Source organism: Panicum virgatum, chromosome 1K (assembly GCF_016808335.1).
Source record: "Panicum virgatum strain AP13 chromosome 1K, P.virgatum_v5, whole genome shotgun sequence".
NCBI classification, from domain to species: Eukaryota; Viridiplantae; Streptophyta; class Magnoliopsida; order Poales; family Poaceae; genus Panicum; species Panicum virgatum.
Genome location: NC_053136.1, coordinates 12,600,205 through 12,619,273, shown reverse-complemented (window position 1 = coordinate 12,619,273; position 19,069 = coordinate 12,600,205). Strand labels below are relative to the sequence as shown.

Below are 19,069 nucleotides of genomic sequence, written 5' to 3'. Positions count from 1 at the left end.
GGCTTAAGCAAGCGTCAAGACAGTGGAACCTTAAATTCGATCAAGTGATTAAGAAATTCGGATTTAAGGAGAATGATGTGGATAATTGTATCTACACTAAGATAAAGGGTGGTAAATTTATAATTCTAGTGCTTTATGTGGATGATATCCTATTAGCGAGCAGTGATAAGCGTATGCTGCATGAAACAAAGGGATTTCTTTCATCCAATTTTGATATGAAAGATCTTGGTGAAGCCTCTTATGTTCTGGGCATTGAGATACACCGAGATAGGACCAAAGGAGTACTAGGATTGTCTCAAAAGGCATATATTGAGAAAATGCTTAAGAGATTTAATATGGATAAGAGTAAGGCCACACCTGTTCCATTAGCGAAGGGCGATAAGTTTAGTGAAGCCCAATGTCCTAAGAACCAATTGGAATTAGATGAGATGAAGGACATACCTTATGCTTCAGCTGTCGGAAGCCTGATGTATGCACAAGTCTGTACGCGTCCTGACTTGGCATTTGCTACCGGAATGTTTGGAAGATATCAGAAAAATCCCGGAAAGGTCCACTGTGTTGGTGTCAAGAAGGCATTACGTTACTGCCAAGGCACTAAAGACTTCATGCTCACATACAGAAGATCAGATAACCTTGAAGTTGTGGGTTATACTGATGCTGACTTTGCTGGATGTGTGGATAGAAGGAAATCTACATCAGGATATATCTACATGTTAGCTGGTGGAGCTATATCATGGAAAAGCTCTAAGCAAAGTTTAGTTGCAGCGTCGACGATGCAAGCTGAGTTTGTGGTATGCTATGAAGCAACTGGACAGGCTGTTTGGCTTAAGAATTTTATTCCGGGCCTTAAGGTAATTGACAGCATTACGGAACCTATAATGTTATACTGCGATAATCAGTCTGCAGTATTCTTTTCGAGTAACAACAAGTCAAGTGGTGCTTCCAAACACATTGACCTTAAGTATCGTGTTGTGAAAGAAAGATGCCAGGATCGAACCATTAAGATTGAGCACATAAGAACTAATTCTATGTTAGCGGATCCGCTCACTAAAGGCTTACCACCGAACGTGTTTAAGCAGCACGTTACTAATATGGGTTTGGTGGATAGTCTTTAGGTCCTGGTTTAGGGCCATTATGACTCCCAACTAACGAATAAGCGTTCTACCGAGGTGTTTCAGTGAGACTGTGGGTAATGGGGTCCCAGTAGTGCATCAAGCTACTGACGACGCATTGGTCCGGTACTTTCTGTTACTACTAAGGGTGAACATTAGTATGATACGAACATTAGCCTTAACCGTTCGATCAAGTGGGAGAATGTTGGAAATATTTCAGTTGAGATATATTGTGATCTTCACTATTAAGGAAGCGTTTAAACCATCTAAACGCGATTAAGGAAACCTAATGATAAAACCCTAATGGGCTGTGATCAGCAGGCCCATTAGGCCCGTTTCCAGAGGCTGGCCCCCAGCCCCACAGTGGCTATAAATATAAGGTCGTGGTTAGCACCTTAATCAACCCATTCACGTCATTCTAAAACCCTAGCCACCGCTAGTCTGATCGCTAAGGGCACTGGAGGGGTTTGGAAGGCCAAGCACTCTCGTTTGGCGCCCGAAGGACGCCGATTCGCTGCTGCGTCTTCTACACCGACAAGAACGCCTACTTCCTCTACAGATCAGGCGTAAATGGCTGCTGCAACTGCTAACGCTGGTATAATGTTTACCAATTTATTCCGCATTAGATTGATTTGTCATGAACTAGGTTATGTTAAGATCTTGGGTTATTAGCCTCTAATGTTTAAACCTGGCTAAATCTAACACCACATGGCCACATGAGCCTCTTCTGGCCACGGCTTCCTGCCTCATCTTCCTCCTCCGCCGCGCCTCCTCGTCGTGGCCGACGCGCTTCCTCTTCCCGCCGCGGCCACCTGCCTCCTCTTCCTCCTCTGCCGCGCCAGAGCTCCGACACGGCCGGCCCCTTCATCTTCCTTCCCGCTGTGACCGCATGGGAGAGAGAAGGAGGCCGCCGTCCTCCTGCGTGGTCATCACCGCCTCTCCTCCTTCCGCCGCCCCTTCCCCATTGGAATGACGCCGGTGCTGTGCACGACAAGGAGGGTGGATCCGGGGCCCTTCTGCCTCCGACACGCCGCCCCGCCCGCCTCGGCCGCGGCAGCCACCTTGCCGGTGCGCTGCGCCTTCCCCAAGCATGACGGCAGTGGTGTCCTTCTCCACCTGCCTCCAAGCCGGCCGCGTGGTCCACCGGCGCCTCCAAGGTCTGCCGCCAGCCTCTTCCTCTGGTTGCCTGCCCTATCACCTAATCTCTGGTTCCCTAGGGCCAAGCGGAACATGGACGCCACGCAGGGCTACACCGCGGCTCCGCCGAGCCCGTGCGTGTTGCCGCTGCGCTGCCAAGCGATGCCGGGCCGTGTCCCATGCACCGCTGCTCCCACGCCGCCGAGTCCTGGGGCCGCCGCTCCGATGGGCCGCGCGCGCTCCCACCGCCGCCATGTCCTCGGGCTGGCCCGTCCGCGGCGGCTTGAGGAAGTGGGTAGCGGCGCCGTCCTGGTCCGGCTCCGGCATGGCATCAACAGCGGTGAACGTGCGTGGGTGTCGAGGCGCTGCGGCCGTGTCCGACATACACGAGTGGTAGGGGCTGGCACGGAGGGCGGACGGGCGGGGCTGCCGTGGGAGCCACAGCTGCGTGAGCCGATAGCCGAGCGATCATGCACAGGAGGCGGGGGCAGGCCCAACTGGGGCCGTGTGAGCTGGGCGATCATGCACGGGAGGCGGGTGCTGGCGCGGCAGGGGTTGTGCGAGTTGGCGTCCTGGCGCGGGCGAGTACTAACGGGGAGGAACTCCAGCTCGCGCGTGGGGGCTCTGCCATCGTCATCTCCGGCTCGAGCTCGCAGAGGCGCCTGGGACGATTGAGTAGGAGGTGCATGGAAGACGGGAGGCGACGGGCTCGAGGTACGGCCACCGGCCAGAGCCGCGGAGGAGGAAAGGAGCGGCGCAGCCTCGCGCGGGAGGATGAAAGGTGTGGCGGCAGGCGGGCGGCTGCGACGCGGTCGTGCATGTCGTCGTTGCTTTTCTTCCTCCGTTGGCCGACGGCGGCGGCACACTTTTTTAAAAAAATTGACCCTAGACCAAAGAATTTGCCGGGGCCACGCCGTGCAAATAGTTTGGAGAAGGGTTTATTCTTGCAAATTTTTTGACATAGGGGTCAAATCGAAAAAAAAAAGTGTGCTGCAGCGGCACGGAGCGCGTGCGACGCTAGTGGTGGTGGCGTGGTCAGTGTGGCGGCGGCGTTGCTGTGTGAACTAACGTTGGGTGGTGGTGGCGTGGTGGGCGGCAGAAGAATCTTGGGCGAAGAAGGAAGGGCGGTGGGGGGAGAAGAAAAAATAAAAAAAGAAACATATATGAAAATATTGAGGTATGGAGGGTACCGCTGCGGGTAAAAATGATTTAGAGGGTGTAGAATTGCAGAGGGACCTGCAAATATGGTTACAGAGAATGGAATTTAGAGGACACCATTGCGGATAGCCTAAACAAATATTATATTTGAACTAAGTGAAACCGTAGCAACTAGCAACGCACGGGCACTCAACTAGTACCTAATCTATTTGTGTCAATCGAGGTGGTTCATAGCCCACTTAAGCAAATCTCTCCTTTCATTAGTCACTTGGGCCTAGAATCCTGTAGAAAGGTAATTAAAATTTTCTAACGAATGGACCTTACTAAATTTATGGAATCGAATAGCTAGTGATTGTCTATTACCATTGTGTGGACGGTCTTAGGCCACGTATTCATCTCTGGACAACCAGAGGGGAGACCTAGTCCCAAACCGCAATTCCTATTTACCTTTTGGAAGGAAAATAGCCTAGGTAACTTTAGTGTTTGAGATTCGTGCGTGAATTCTTGCCCTTCTGATTCTATTGCCCTGCCCGTCGTAACGCTTCGGCCCATGGGCCTATGCGTCGGAGAAAGCAGCGTCCAGATCTTATACATCTTTCGTGGGTATTTTCCAGCTTCAATACTCGTGCAGCCGAGAAAGCCACCGTCTGTGGGCCGACAAGCAGCCGCCTGCTCGCACAGCAGCCCACTATGCCACGCGTATATGGAAAATTTGTTGGAGTGCATGCATGCAGATGCATAGTGGGAACTACCGAACTAGGCTGGACATGTGTCCGGCCGTGATTTTTTTTATTAGTTTCGACTTATTCTGTACTATTATAACTTTCAACCGACCATTTTGTGCAACCGTACAGTTTTAGCCATGTTATGTAGGATTAATGAAACAAAATGAGGTCCAGTGTGCGGACCATTGGTTTCTATTTTTTAAAACCAACATTTGGAATATGCTATTTCAACATTTTTTATATATTGTTTCAACATTTTTTATATACAATTTCAATATTTTTAATGTGCGGTTACAACATTTAGTGACAAAAGTGTTGAGCTAATATTATCAAAATGTTGAATATGGTATAAATGTTGAATACACTATTTCCCAATGTTGATTACATGACAAAAGTCCGAACTAAGATGTGAATATTGTTTTTTTTGTTGGTATACATGTCTTGGGGCTTCTAAGGCTGACCTCACCGGTGCCTTGCCTATGGGCTTGCAAAACACTGTTTCGCAATGTAGATGCACTGTTCACAGAGTGGAGTTTGAAATAGGTGGTGGAATGCAAAGCCACTAGTGAGGACAGCCTTAGTTACCGCTGCTTTCTTAGTTCATGGACCGAACTGGTCCTCTCTACAATTAGGGGTGTAAATGGTACGGATATTATCCGTCTGTATTCGAGTTCTGATCCATTTAGAAGGGTTAAGATCCGATCCGTATTCGAGTCCGGAGAATTAGTATTCGATCCATATCCATATCCGAGTACTCAAGGTTGGATAAATATGACGTCCATAACCATTCACGTCTTATCCGACACGTTTGATCAATATTCGTATCCGATCCGAATCCAAAAAAAATATGAAAACAAATGATGGGCTTTGTGAGCTGTGCGTTGCTGCTGATGGGCTTCGTGGGCTGTGCGATCTCTTGCTTTCGCATTGCATGGAAGATAGCGGTTTTTTTATTTTTATATTTTTTATTTTCGTTTTTAACAAAAATATATTTTTGTTTTCAAAATTTACAGGAATATACACCGGCCGCCCCGCTGCCGGGCGGCTGGCACCTGGTTGCCCCGCTGTCGGGCGGCAGGGGCTTATGTGCAAAAAATTTCGCGAAAAAATTGCGCTCCGGTCCCTGGAGGACCGCTCGCCCAGCAGCGGGGCAGCTGGCCCCCTAGGTCGCCCGGTTGTGGGGCGGCGGGCACCGGCCGCCCAGCAACGGGGCGGTCGGCTTCCCCACCCTTATATAAGGGTTGGCTAGTCCCCCCACCCCTCATTTGCATCACTAAAATTCCAGAAACTAAGAAAAGAGAGGGAGGGAGGGAGAGGCGAAGCCCTGCCGGATTTTCGAGTCGGCGACTGTAGGTAACCAAAATTCTTCTACGCTTTACAAATAGATTATGTTGTAATTATTTTTGTTGACACAGTCGATTAGCAATCAATTTGTGATGCAGTACATTAGCAATCTGATTGCGCACTTGTGATTGCCAGAGCTCAACACCATGGCCTCCTTAGGATCCACCTACATTCCACGGAGTAAGGTGAGGGAAACAGTCCCCCAAGGAGTTCAGGTGCCTATGTGCTTTTACGGATCCTTGTGCAAGCTAATGAAATCCAGGGTTTTGGCAGACGACTTTGGCATGAGGTTCTTCATGTGCGATAATTACGAGTATGACCCGCCCAAGCATTACGGCAAGGATCGAGCAAAGGTACTACAAAACACTATCAGAGTTTGCCACTTTCGAATCTGGTAATGACTTCTAATATGATTTGGGGAAAGACTCCACCGTCTCTATGTGATTTCATGCAGTGGTTAGACACCGAGCAATCTCAGGATAAGGACCATGTTGAGCGTCAAGTAAGGTGGGCTGCACAAAGGTGGCAACGAATGCTGCATGAAGAACAGATGGAGGAGAAGCGCAAGAAAGATCAGGAAGAGATTCAAAAGAGGATTGCAGAAGTGGAACGTCAGAAAGCAGAGGAACGTGCAGCTGACAGGGAGAGGAAGTGAGAGAGGGCCCACCGTGCTAAGGAAGCAGGGCCTGAAGCTATTAGGGAGAGAAAATATCCCTGGTGCACTCAGTAAAGCACCATCATGTAATCCCGGCATTTTACATTTCCTAAGGCATGTCGGTTTAGTCACAACACGAGGTTACCGTGTTGCACATGCCACTGTTTGTTATTGTTAAAGTACCTAGTTTACAGCAAATGTCTCAGCGTTATTTACCGTAGTAGTACGAACGCCTTAAGCCTCTGCTTTGTAATCGTAGCATTGTTTTCAAAATTGTATTGCAAGCCGGGAATTTATGGTTCGTAACCTATCTTACCTTTCTATTTTCAGTACACTACATTCAGTACACTACACATTTAAAACTGCAACCAAGAAACCTTACTACACAAATACCTTCGTATTGTTACATGCTACCATCTGGTTCAAATACATATCCATACATAACGAAATGTAATTGTCACATACAGATGGGAATACATATCCATACATATGGTTCAAATACATATCCATACATAATGAAATCTAAACGCGACGGGCTCCAAAATCTAGAGGCAATCCATCGGTGGGATTCCCAGAAGGTCCAACCTCGGCACCAGCATTATCTTCATGCATTTTAGGGCACTTCTTGTAAGTGTGACCGTCTGCTCCACACAGGTTGCATCGTTTTTTCTTCTTTCCTGCCTCAGGCTCATCCATTCCGTTACAGATACGAAGTGTCTGCCGTCGACCTACCCCTCTCCTAGCATCTGGATTGGGAATGTAAATTGGAGAGATATTTGGTGTAGTGAATGATCCCAGACTGCCTATGCCATATATCTCATGGCCCCAAGTGTGCACAACGGTTTCTTTTCTGTAATATTCAGAAACAAAAACCCCAGGTTCCAACCCAGATTCTGAACATGCCGCAATGACATCTCATGCCGCATGGTAAGTGAAGAAGTTGTGGTTTCTTGCATCTGCAAAACACCTCGCCTTCCGGCGTTATCAAGCAATCCTGAACCACCCTTTATCTGCGGACACCCTGACCTGTCATGTCCTTGCATGAAACCTCAAACCTTTGATCCGTTGTGCCCATGGAGACCACTCTGTGATATTGAGCATTTTCAATCTTTTCTTTCATGTATTTAGTTACCATATTACAAAAAACCACTCGTTGATCATTAAGTAAGACAGCAGCTGCCTGGTACCGCTCTCTGAAGTACCTTGTGCATCCGTATATGATGAACTCAACTATGCCAACAAGAGGAAATCCACGAACATGACGTATTACCATGTTGTAACACTCTGCGTGGTTGGTTGTCTCGATCCCATATCAACGCCCACCAGTGTCGTATAGAATTGGCCACTTCTCCTTAGGTGCATCCTTGATCCACTGTGTGAAAGGTCCGCCACCTGAACATCTACGGCTGGAGGTTGATGTATGTTCCTTTAGCAGCTCGGCGCACATGTTATCTAGCACCTGCCACAAAGCATCGAACTTCCGCTGCTGATTCTGAGTGCACAACCTCTTTAACAAATTAATAAGATCTTTATTCTTGAAGCGCTCATAAAAGTTTGCACCCATATGCCTTATGCTCCACCTACTCACAACATCTGGCTATAGAGGAGGTTGTCCTCGACTTCCTTCATGTAGTTGTCTTATTGCTACTAGAAGACCTGCATGCCTATCACTGATGAGGCAAACATCAGGCCTTGCAGCAACAACGTGAATCTTCACACGTTCAAGGAACCAATACCAGCTCTCTGTGTTCTCATTCTCAACAAAAGCAAAGGCGATGGGAACCACCTGCTTGTTGCAATCAACTCCAATAGCTGTCAGTATTGTCCCCTAATATCTCCCTGTCAAGAATGTGCCGAAGATACACAGAACAGGAAGACAATAAATAAATGCCCTCACACATGCACCAAGGCAGAAGAAATCACGGAGCAGAAATCCAGGTCCCCCATACAAACTCGGTACAATGTAGGTATCAGTCGTGCTTCCAGGATTTCTCTGCACAATTGCTGACAGCATGTGAGGCAGGTTATCATATGATGCCTCATATGTGCCGAAACTCATCTCAAACACCTTTTGTTTTGCCCGCCAAGCTTTTGCATAACTGATTTTGTATTGAAAATGGTCTTCTATGTCCCTAATTATCAATTTTGGCTCATAATCAATTTTGTTGAGAATCACCCCATACATCTTCTTGGCCACGAAAGTGGATGTGATGTTATGGTGATTTTGCTCAATAGCAGTTAATCTACATGTATGTGGTGTAACAATTGAACACTCTCAGTGTGTCTTGTACTTGCCCTTGTAGGCATGTACTCGCCATGTACAATCACCATTGACACACTTTACCTCATATTCTTTGCTGCTAGACTTCACAACTCTGAATTTCTTCCTCAACGATATAGCCCAAAGCTTCACAGCATCCTTCACAGCTTCAATGCTAAGATATTTTGCCCCTTGCACAACATCATTCTCTCTGTATTCGTACTCATTACCCCTAATATCCTGTATCACTTGATTTCCAAAACCCTTGTCTCGCCATTCACCTAGCAACGGGTAGTCCTCATCGCCTAATGAGTCCCCACATTCTTCCATCATTCGAACCTCCTGGTCTTCATTCTCTACAGCTTCCACTATTCCAGGTATCCGCTCCCCCTCATCAGTTAAACCTTGCGGCTCAGGTTGAATGACATACACGTTCTAATCTTCTTTTTCTCCTACCTGATCAGCTATACCTTGCGGCTCAGGTTCTATGACATGCATGTTCTGATCTTCATTTTCTTGTTCAACTGCTTGGTTCATATGAGATGATGTACTTGTTGACCCTTCACGAAAATGAGCTGTCTTCTGGTGAATCTGAATTAGCATTGCAAGAGGCCACCCGCGGTCAAGAACTGCTTGCATGTAAGTCCACCATTCTTCGGTATTTGTTATAAGCATCAACTCCCAGAAAATCCCCTTCAGTTGTCTAATTCGTCACAGTCTGAACGGTTAGGAAAAGGGTCTTTGGATTCACATTGAATATCTCGTGAAGTCATTTGCGTATAGAACCAAAACTCATCTCTAAAGGTTTATCTATTCCGCACTCTCTGCGTTCAAAAGCTGATAGATTTACTTCATACGCATCATGACATATATAGTAGTCACCATAATGAACTTGAAAACGAAGTTTGCTCGACATATCTGGCCATACAATAATGATATTAAACTGATTGCTAATCGACTGTGTCAACAAAAAATAATTACAACATAATCTGTTTGTAAAGCGTAGAAGAATTTTGGTTACCTGCAGTCACCGACTCGAAAATCCGGTAGGGCTTCGCCTCTCTCCCACCCTCCCTCTCTTTTCTTAGTTTCTGGAATTTTAGTGATGCAAATGAGGGATGGGGACCAGCCAACCCTTATATAAGGGTGGGGGAGCCGACCGCCCCGCTGCCGGGCGGCCGGTGCCCGCCGCCCCACCGCTGGGCGGCCTGGGGGGCCGGCCGCCCCGCTGTCGAGCGACCGGTCCTCCAAGGACCGGAGCGCAATTTTTTCGCGAAATTTTTTGCCGATAAACCCCTGCCGCCCGGCAATGGGGCGACCAGGTGCCAGCCGCCCGGCAGCGGGGCGGCCGGTTATATTCCTGTAAATTTTGAAAAATATATTTTTGTAAAAAACAAAAAAAATAAAAAAAACCGCTGGAAGATACATAAAGCCCCGTCCCAGACTCATGGCTACCTACACACATGGATGGAGCCCAACTCGAGACACATGGATGGAGCCCAACTCGAGTTGGCCATATGACGAATCCTGATCGAGCCCAACCGGCGGCCCAACCTCGCTGGCGTCTGCCCTGCCTCGCCGACACATTTCCATCTTGACTAACGCGTCAACGGTGGTTGGCTGAAAGCCTGAAATCTCTTTCTCCACCCGTGTGGTCTATGGATCTTGACTCCGGATGGAGGGATAGCCAACCAGACTGCGCGCCGAGGTGAAGCCGTGATCTCTGCACTGACGCCGGCCGGCCGATTGATCCTACAGCAAGGTACGTACGCATACACAAACTACAGAAATCCACTAGGCTTACAGTTATGGTGGCCGGGGCACTCCTCTTCCTGGTTTGCCCAATGCGATTGTGTTCTACGATTTGTGTTCGCAGTTCTCAACTTCTGATGGCTGTGCTTACATTGGATTTTATTTGCCACGGAATGGGAGAATCTAATACATGGAATTTAGTCGTATAATCGCAAGATTATTAGCAATGGGCAATTGCAGGGATATCAATGTTGCTTGTTTTTTGTACGGCCACCCTTTGCTTTAATTTCTTTCTCAACTCAACCTTGGAATTTTCTTTTAGAAAAACTTTGAATTCGATTCAATTAGAACAGATCCGGAGATCTGAGATTGGATCTGCAGGAAAGGATACTGACCAAATTTGACACGCTGCTTCTAGCTTGCCGTCCCAAAACTAAAGTCGCTTTAGGAACCCGAGGCGGGAATAGCAGAGATGCGAAAATACCAATATGCCCTCCAATCCTCCGCTCCATCAGCCCCAGGCAGCGCCGCTACGATCTCCCCGCCCGCCCGCCCGCCGCACCGGTCTCCCCGTCCCCCCTCCCGCCGCAGCCCGGGGCCTCCGCTCGACGCTCGGGCGAGGAGTCGGCGGCGGAGAGTGCGTCGCGGACGGACGGGGAGGCGGAGGCGCAGAGGAGGAGATGCGGCGCGCGGGGACGCGCCGCAGTGCGAGGAGGCGGCCGGGCGGGGGCGCGGGGAAGGAGACGCGCAGCGCGAGGATGCAGCCGGGCGGGGACGGAGGCGAGGGGGAGGAGACACGGCGCGCGGGGACGCGCCGTCACGCGAGGAGGCGGCGGGGCGGGGGCGCGAGGGGAGGAGACGCGGCGTGCGGGGCCGCGCCGCCGCGCGAGGAGGCGGCCGGGCGGAGGCGCAGGTGAGGAGACGCGGTGCGCGGAGGAGAGGAGCACGAGCGCGTCCGCCACGGCGCCCGCCGCGAACGCGAGCACCTCGCGGACCCGGCCCGCCGGGAGCACGAGGTGGCCGTGGGGACGCGGCCCTGCGGTGCCCGCGTTGACGCAAAACGGCGCGGACTCCGTCGCGGCGGCGGCAGACATGCTGAGGTTCCGGAACGAAGGCAGGCAGTGGCAGGGAGCCGTCGCACCGAGGGACGCAAGCACGCGGAGCCGCCTCGCCGCCGGGACGTAGACGCGGGGAGCCGCCTCCGCCGCTGGGAAGCGGGCGCGCAGAGCCGCCCCGCCGCCGCTGCCATGCCGAGGGAGGAGGGAGAAAGGAGAGGACAAGGCTTCCTCCAACAGGTCACGCTATACCCCCTACCCCACGTAGGGAAGCTTGGGGGAAATAACTTCCTCCATATATAGAGTGAGTTTCAACTCTCCCTATATCTCTAATCATACTGTTTTTTTATGATATTAATTTCGTTTGAGCCCCGTAACTTGATAATAATGCGTATTATGACAGTACAAATACTATATGATTTTTTAAATTAATAAATGATAAATAAATAGTTAGTTAATGAGTGATAGTATATAGAGGGAATAGATATGGGGAAATGGTTGGAGAGAAGGAGTTATATGGGGAGGAATATTTTGGAGGGAAGTAGTAAAATATAGTAAATAGTACGTTCGGGAGGAGTTAGATGGGGAGAATGGTTGGAGATAGCATAAGGTTGGAGGGATGGGGCTGTGATGAGTGGCTGCTGCTTGCTGGAGTAATGGACAGCCGGTGGTGGCGGGTCCCATTATGCGCAGACGACATCTGTGCAGGGACATTTTGCGAGAGCGCGCAGACGACGTGTGTTTTGGGACGGAGGGAGTACCTGTATATACAGTGTGTGTTTTGGGACGGAGGGAGTACCTGTATATACAGTACCACAGGAGTTTTTTTTTGGAGACTAACCAGAGGAGTAGTTAACTATTCATTAAAGGTAAATAAAATACTAGTCATTGACACAATATTTTTCCATTTTGGTGTACTGGTCACTAGAATCACTTTTAATTTTTTTCCTACAGTACTTCTCACCCACTTAGTTTACAATGCAAAATTTTCGTCTTGTCCTCTGTTGGTTCAGCATAAATTGTAATGTGGGATTAACCACCAATTATAATTTTCAAGAGCGTCGAGTATTGAGAAAATTACAATGGGCGTTTTGGTGATTTCAAGCACTAATAGATGGTGACTTACTGGTCATTCCATTGTGACAGGTACTAAGTTCTCTCAGGACATTTAGGCTCCTTGTGTTACCGTAGAGTGCTTCGATACAGGAACAAACAGAAGCTTGGGCACGCTTGGTTTGGTGAATTGGACATCGCAGAAGGGGCCAAGGCGTCCCGCATCGCAACGCAGCCTTGAGACAAACAACTTTCATAGGCTTCAAGAAAATAACATCAGATGGAATACGAACTAGATCTTCCAGAAAATAATCTTCGATATTTCATCCAACACAACAAGGCAAAGTGGACATGCGACAACAACCATAATATCAAGTATTTCACAGAAGATGAGATCAGAATTATTACCAGCAGCTACGACACCAAGATTGGAGGTGGTGCCTTTGGAGATGTTTACAGAGGAGTTCTCAGTGATAGCCGTTTAGTTGCAGTGAAGAGAAACATCCGCCCTAATACAAAAGAGGAGTTTGCTAAAGAGGTCATCGCTCATAGTCAAATCAACCATAAGAATGTAGTCAGGCTCCTGGGGTGCTGCATAGAGGAAAATGCTCAAGCGATGATATTTGAGCATGTATCCAAAGGTAACCTTAGTGACCATCTCCATTGTAGTGAAGCTATAATCTCATTGGAGACAAGGTTGAACATCGCAATAGATTGCGCCGAAGCATTATGGTGCATGCATTCCATGTACAGACCCGTTGTTCATGGTGACATCAAGCCCTCCAATATCCTGTTGGATGACAACTTCCATGCAAAAATATCAGATTTTGGATTAGCAAGGCTTCTCTCAGGAGGCGACACTGACTGGACTATAAATGTGAAGGGGAGCATTGGTTACATGGATCCAACATTTATCAAGGACGGATGCCTTTCCCCCAAGAATGATGTTTATAGCTTTGGGGTTGTTCTGGTTGAGCTAATTACTAAGACAAAGCCAACGGGCAACAAAAAGGAAATTGTTGAAAGGTTTGCTCGATTTTCTGCAAAAGAAAAGACAGCAAGAGAGTTGTTTGATGTAGACATCACAAATGCTGACAGCATGAAGGTTCTTGAAGGTATTGGACAAATAGCAAAAGCTTGCCTGAAAGAGAAGATTTGTGAACGTCCTGAAATGAACATCGTGGTTGGACGGCTCTGGGAGCTCAGAACGACTCTAGAACAAGCAATAGGAAAGACAGGCCGGCGATTCGTTCCTAAAGGTCAGAGTATCCTGAAGAAATGGTATCTGCAGCATGACGCAAACAAAATTGCCTCAAGGTCATCGCTCTCTGTGCTGACGACTCTTGGAATATTCAGAAGGAAGGTCCCCAGTGTTATTGACAAGACACTGTGGCACAACAACGTTATGATTTTCACATATAAGGAATTGAAGATTATCACAAAGAACTTCTCAACCGTTATTGGCAAAGGATACTATGGTACGTGCTACATGGGAGCACTTGATGACGGCACCAGAGTGTCTGTGAAGATACTGCATTCAAATCACTGCCAGCAGTTTGATGTCGAAGGCGAAATAACCATCCATTCTCGAATGCACCATAGCAACATTGTGAAGCTTGTTGGTTGCTGCTTGAAGAACTCTTCTCCAGCTTTGGTGTGTGAGTATGCACCCAATGGCACGCTCGACAAACATTTGTTCAAGAACGGCTCAGAGAAGTGTTGGGGAACAACAACAGAGCATCAGCATGTCGGCCAGCAGCTGCTGGATCTGGAAATGCGCTACCAGATTGCGCTGGGGGTCGCGAGGGCGATGGAGTACCTGCATGAGGAACTCCAAGAGGGGTGGTGGGTGCTACACTGCGACATCAAGCCGGAGAACATCCTCCTAGATGACCACTTCCGCCCCATGCTGTGCGACTTTGGGTTGTCCAAGATGGCGAAAAAAACCGATGATCCGGTCATCGTGGCTGCCATCATCAGCACGGAGCCTGAGCCCGACACTATGACCGTGTCTAGAATCCGTGGCACCCGTGGGTACATGGCGCCTGAGTGGGTTATCCATAGACAACCCATCACCGCCAAGGCTGATGTCTACAGCTTCGGCGTGGTACTGCTCGAGATCATCGTCGACCGCCGTAGCTACGGCTTCCGCCAAGAGTCGGTGGGTAGCGAGGACTGGTACTTTCCAAAATGGGTGTACGAGAATTACGTGGACCACCGTATGGCTGAGATACTGGATCCACAAGTCATCACCGCCTTCCATGGCGATGGCGTCAGTGTCGCCACCATCGAGCGCATGGTCAAGACGGCCATATGGTGCCTGCAGGATCAAGCCGAGATGCGGCCTTGCATGAGTAAGGTCATCAAGATGCTCGACGGGACTGTCAAGATCACCGAGCCGGCGAAGCCTGAAATCTTCTGCTTGTTGAAGGAGGAGGAGGATGATTTTTAGTCTGTCCGTACCTACATGGATTATTCGTGTAACTTCTATTTCATCCGTCGTTCTGCAGGCTTTTTTTGTACCTTGTGTGCGTTCTGTTTTAATACTCCCTCCGTTCGTTTATGTAAGACGTCCGTTCACAAACTAAAACTGTTTTTTTTTTGTTTGACGTCCGTTCACAAATCTTCGGTGGTCTTCCTTCTTTGCCCCTCCTCGACTGTGAATGGCGGGCTCGCCGCCACAGCTCCGCCGCTGCTGCCATGCCGCTTTCCTCGCGCGGACCCTTCCCTGCCCCTGCCCGCGGCCCCCGTACTCCACCGCGACCCTGCCCCCACCCGCGCGCTGCGAGCCGCTGCCGCCCTTCACCCCGTCACTCCCCCATACCATGAGCTGGCCGCCGCGCCGCCACTCCAACGCCCCATCGCCTCGCCGCGAGCCGCCCCTCCCTGTCCCTGCTCCATCCCTAGCGAAGCCACCACGCGAGTGAAGCTGCGTCAGACCGCATCCTCCGCCGAAGGACCTCGCTCGATTTGAAAGTATTGGTGCCAGGAGACGAGCGCTGCGGCCGCGGCCTCTACCTAGCGGCGGTCATCCAAGCAGCAGCCATCTCCCGCCTTCCTCGAGCTGACCCGTCCCTGCCCCCTGCTCACGGCCCCTGTACTCCACCGCCGCTGCTGCCATCTCCGCCTTCCTCGAGCTGACTCGATTTGATTTGATTTAGGTGTTTGTGCAGCGAGGCCATCGGGAATGAGATTCAGAAGCTGCGGGCTACTAATTTGGAGCTCGCTCTTCAAAGAACGTGCTTTTGTTTATTAGGATCCGGTTATTGTTTCGATCGATTGATCCACGATTAAAGGTATTGGTACGATTGATTGCTGCACCAAATAATGTTTGGATTGTTGACTGCTGTGATGTGCTTCCATGGGTGCCTCCCCCACTCTCATGCCTGGTCTGCCCACGCAGCTCCCGTCGCCGGTCCACGGCCCCGCGCCGCCGTCCAGGCGGCGCCGGTCCGCCGCGGAGGTGCCGGAGTCCAGGCAACGCCGGTCCGACGGGCGTCTAGGCAGCGCCGGATTTGCCGGCATCCAAGCATCGCCGGGCTGACGGGCGTGAGGAGATCAGGTGAAATCGTGAACATGCTAGCAGCAGGACACAAAAGAAACGAAGGGCAAAAACGTCATTTCGCAGCTTCCTTGTTTTTTTCCGAACATGTCGGGAGCGACATACATAAACGAACGGAGGGAGTATATTTTTTAAGTTCCTATAAAGAAGTATACGGGAGAGAGAGAGTATAAAAAATGGTGATTTTGGAGTAAAAATGGTGGACTGAACCGTGTCGCTCGCTCTCCACTCGTGAGACTCCCCTGTTCGGCCGTCCCTGTCCGCGGAGGCACAGGCGCAGCCGCCAGCCCGCCCTCCACTTCCCCCGTTCCCCCGTCCGCCGCACGCCAGGCACCTCGACCCGCCAGGCACGAGATGCCGTCCTTCCTCGACACGAAGCCGCCGACCGGCCGCCAGACGCTGGCCTCCTCGACTCGAAGGCGCCGCCATCCCACCAGGAAGTTGGGGAACCAGGATTGAGTTGAATCCCGGACCGAATTTTAAATATAGTTGTGATAAAAATCAGACGTCGACAAACTCATAGTTTAAAAGATACACGAGAACATAATGGAAGTTCAAAAGATACACGAGAACATAATGGAAAGATAGAAAACATACAACAAATGTCATCGCGAAGTAGTATATTTATTCTTCTTCAACAATTTTTTAGACTTCTTCAGCAATTTTTTGAGCCGAACCCCGGGCCATGGCACGGGTGGCCCGGGGTGTACATCCGCCACTGCCACCAGGCACCAGACGCCCGCCTTCCTCGACATGAAGCCGTAGTCCGGCCGGTCGCCCGCCAGACGGCACCCGAAGCCGCCGACTACCCAACTCCTACTCCTTCCTCGACCCCAAGCTGCTGCTGTTGCCGCCCCAGGAGACCAAGAACAGGAGTCTGCGCCCGATCCTATTCTGTACTGCAATTATAGCTCGGCTCGTTGAACACGCAAGCACAGGCAATGGCTCGGCTCGTTTCCAGCCCCAATGCAAAATTTAGGTGTCCATAGTCGCGGTTTTTTTTAATTTTTAATTTTTATTTTTTATTTTTTATAAAAATATATTTTCGTTTTCAAAATTTACAGGAATATACCCGGCCGCCCCGCTGTCGGACGGCCAGGACCTGGTCGCCACGCTGCGGGGCGGCAGGGGTTTTTCTGCAAAAATTTTCGCGGAAAATTTGCGCTGAAACCCCTGGAGGACCGGCCGCTCGACAGCGGGGCGGCCGGCTCCCCAGGCCGCCTGGCAGCGGGGCGACCGCCTCCCAAAGCCGCCAGCACTCGTTTGCTTCACCAAAAATTCTCGGTTTGTCGTAATATTATTCATATAACATATAATGGTCTAACAATTCATTGGTACTGCAAAAGTGTGCTTGCATTGCAAGGTATCTCTTATGAACTCGTGGATTAGATATATTTCGAAGCATTCATTTTCTTTCTCAGAAAAAAATCAAGTGTCAAGTCCAGTCAAATTTAATATCTTTATTTTCATGATTAGTGAGGTAAAACACATAGAAAATGAGACCTATCCCTTTATGATCGAGATCAATTTTTCTTTTGTTGTATTATTTGTTGTATTATTAGTTTTGTTGTATTATTAGTAAAAAAGAAGGATCCTTCTTTGGTTAAGCATAAACGATCTCGATCTGTGATTCTTTAAATATCCAGAATGATCCATTTCGGTATGGATTAAAAAAATAGTACTTTTCTTATTTTTTATTTTTAGCAAGGTAGCATAAATGAAGTTTGAGTACAAAATATGAAAACCAAAACGACAGGTCCATAATAACAATAGACAAACAAGTGGCAACAACTAACCACCCCTACCGTGCCGACCTCTCTTACGTTGTGCATGTACGTGATCTGTAGGGTAGCTATGACGGTCCGGTGGCCTCACGTCTCTAGCAGGACGGCGTAACTGAGCCAGAGGTGTATGCAAGCTGGGATCATCGTCCTGGGCAGGCGTAGCAAACAACCGTGCAAAGTCGTCGAATGAGGCCTCGTTGTTGTCTTGAGACCACCCTACGGATCACAAAAAATCTTTTTTTAAGCAATATTAAATAGGTGAATGCAATTCCGTACAAATAATTGTACGTACCCTGTGTTGGAGGTGGTGGTGGTGGTGGATAGGAATAAACTCCTTGATATCCTCCTGGTGGCGGCATAGGGTGATACGAAGAAGACCCTGCTCCGGTGAACTATTGTGATCTTGAGTGTAAATAGTAATGTATGAGCCTTCGACCATAAAACATAAGCAAATAAAATTATGCACCACATATTTACCTAAAGTCTCTGCAGCTGGTGTCATAGAGGTAAACTGGGTTCCTTGAAACAGAGCCCCTTGCGAGGCACCTGACCCTCCATAGGGCTGAGAACCGGGGTACCCATACCCTGTGTGGAGTCGTACTTAAATATTGCCTACGAACATACGGATCGGTAAATATCACACCATACCTTCGTACTATGGGTGGTATGAGGGAGGCTGCTGCACTGCGGCACCACAAGGAACCGACGTGGACGCTTGCGATGATTCGTAGGAATCCTCGTACACCATCCGCGTACCAAAGGCCTGAAGGATGCCTCGGGCTCTATCACGTTGAGTGGTCCAGGCCTCGAGTTGCGCCGGCATGCTCATCGTAGACCCGCCATGAATCCTCATTACATTCAGTGAGCAATCTAATTCAAGCAACCTACACTGTTCGAACTGCAACCAAGAAAACTTAGTCCACAAATCTTAAAAGATTGAAAATGCCATCAATATTTACTCACCGCCCCAGCTAGTGCCTCATCCCTGTGTCGTGCATAGCCATCCTGCGAAGTCGCAACATGCGGTTGTGGATGCTTGTCAGCAAATGTCAAGCGGCAACGGGTCTTAGGTTCGTACCAGGTCAGGTACGCCCTAAACGAAGCCTTAGTGTGTGGACCGGTGTCCTCAGCCAACTGCTCGTCTGCATTATCCCATGCAGCCACCCACGGTTATAACCTAGTGACCCACATGGTGGAGAAAGGATGTCCAGCCCTTGACAAGCTGTACGTTAAATAGAAATTAGTGACACGTTATTAGTACATGGGGAATTATACGTTTTTGTTACCTATGATGGTGGCGCTGAACATGATCCAACTGCCTCATGACTCTATCCGGGCAGTGGGCCTCAACTGCAACGTCGTACACCAAAGTTGCAGTAGTCATCGATAGGCCCTGGTCCTGTGTGCAAACCGAACATATCCCAAGCGGTGCACGTGTGGCTATAGCCGAAGGTCTGTATGGCTCCTACACA

General features: G+C 49.4%; 2 protein-coding genes across 3 annotated transcripts; one reads left to right on the top strand and one right to left on the bottom strand.

The window, feature by feature from the left end:
• Positions 1–9,939: 9,939 nt before the first annotated feature.
• LOC120695454 (G-type lectin S-receptor-like serine/threonine-protein kinase At1g67520) lies at positions 9,940–14,874 on the top strand. 2 transcript variants are annotated; one of them, XM_039978702.1, is made up of 2 exons: positions 9,940–10,153; positions 12,345–14,874. In XM_039978702.1, exon 2 carries the CDS (start codon positions 12,532–12,534, stop codon positions 14,701–14,703), a length of 2,172 nt encoding a protein of 723 aa, XP_039834636.1. In that variant the 5' UTR covers positions 9,940–10,153; positions 12,345–12,531; the 3' UTR covers positions 14,704–14,874. The 2 variants fall into 2 exon arrangements, with proteins under 2 accessions (XP_039834636.1, XP_039834640.1); XM_039978706.1 differs by lacking the exon at positions 9,940–10,153 and adding an exon at positions 11,973–12,067.
• LOC120652702 (translation initiation factor IF-2-like) lies at positions 10,674–11,237 on the bottom strand. Its single transcript, XM_039930594.1, has one exon. It carries the CDS (start codon positions 11,235–11,237, stop codon positions 10,674–10,676), a length of 564 nt encoding a protein of 187 aa, XP_039786528.1.
• Positions 14,875–19,069: the final 4,195 nt, after the last annotated feature.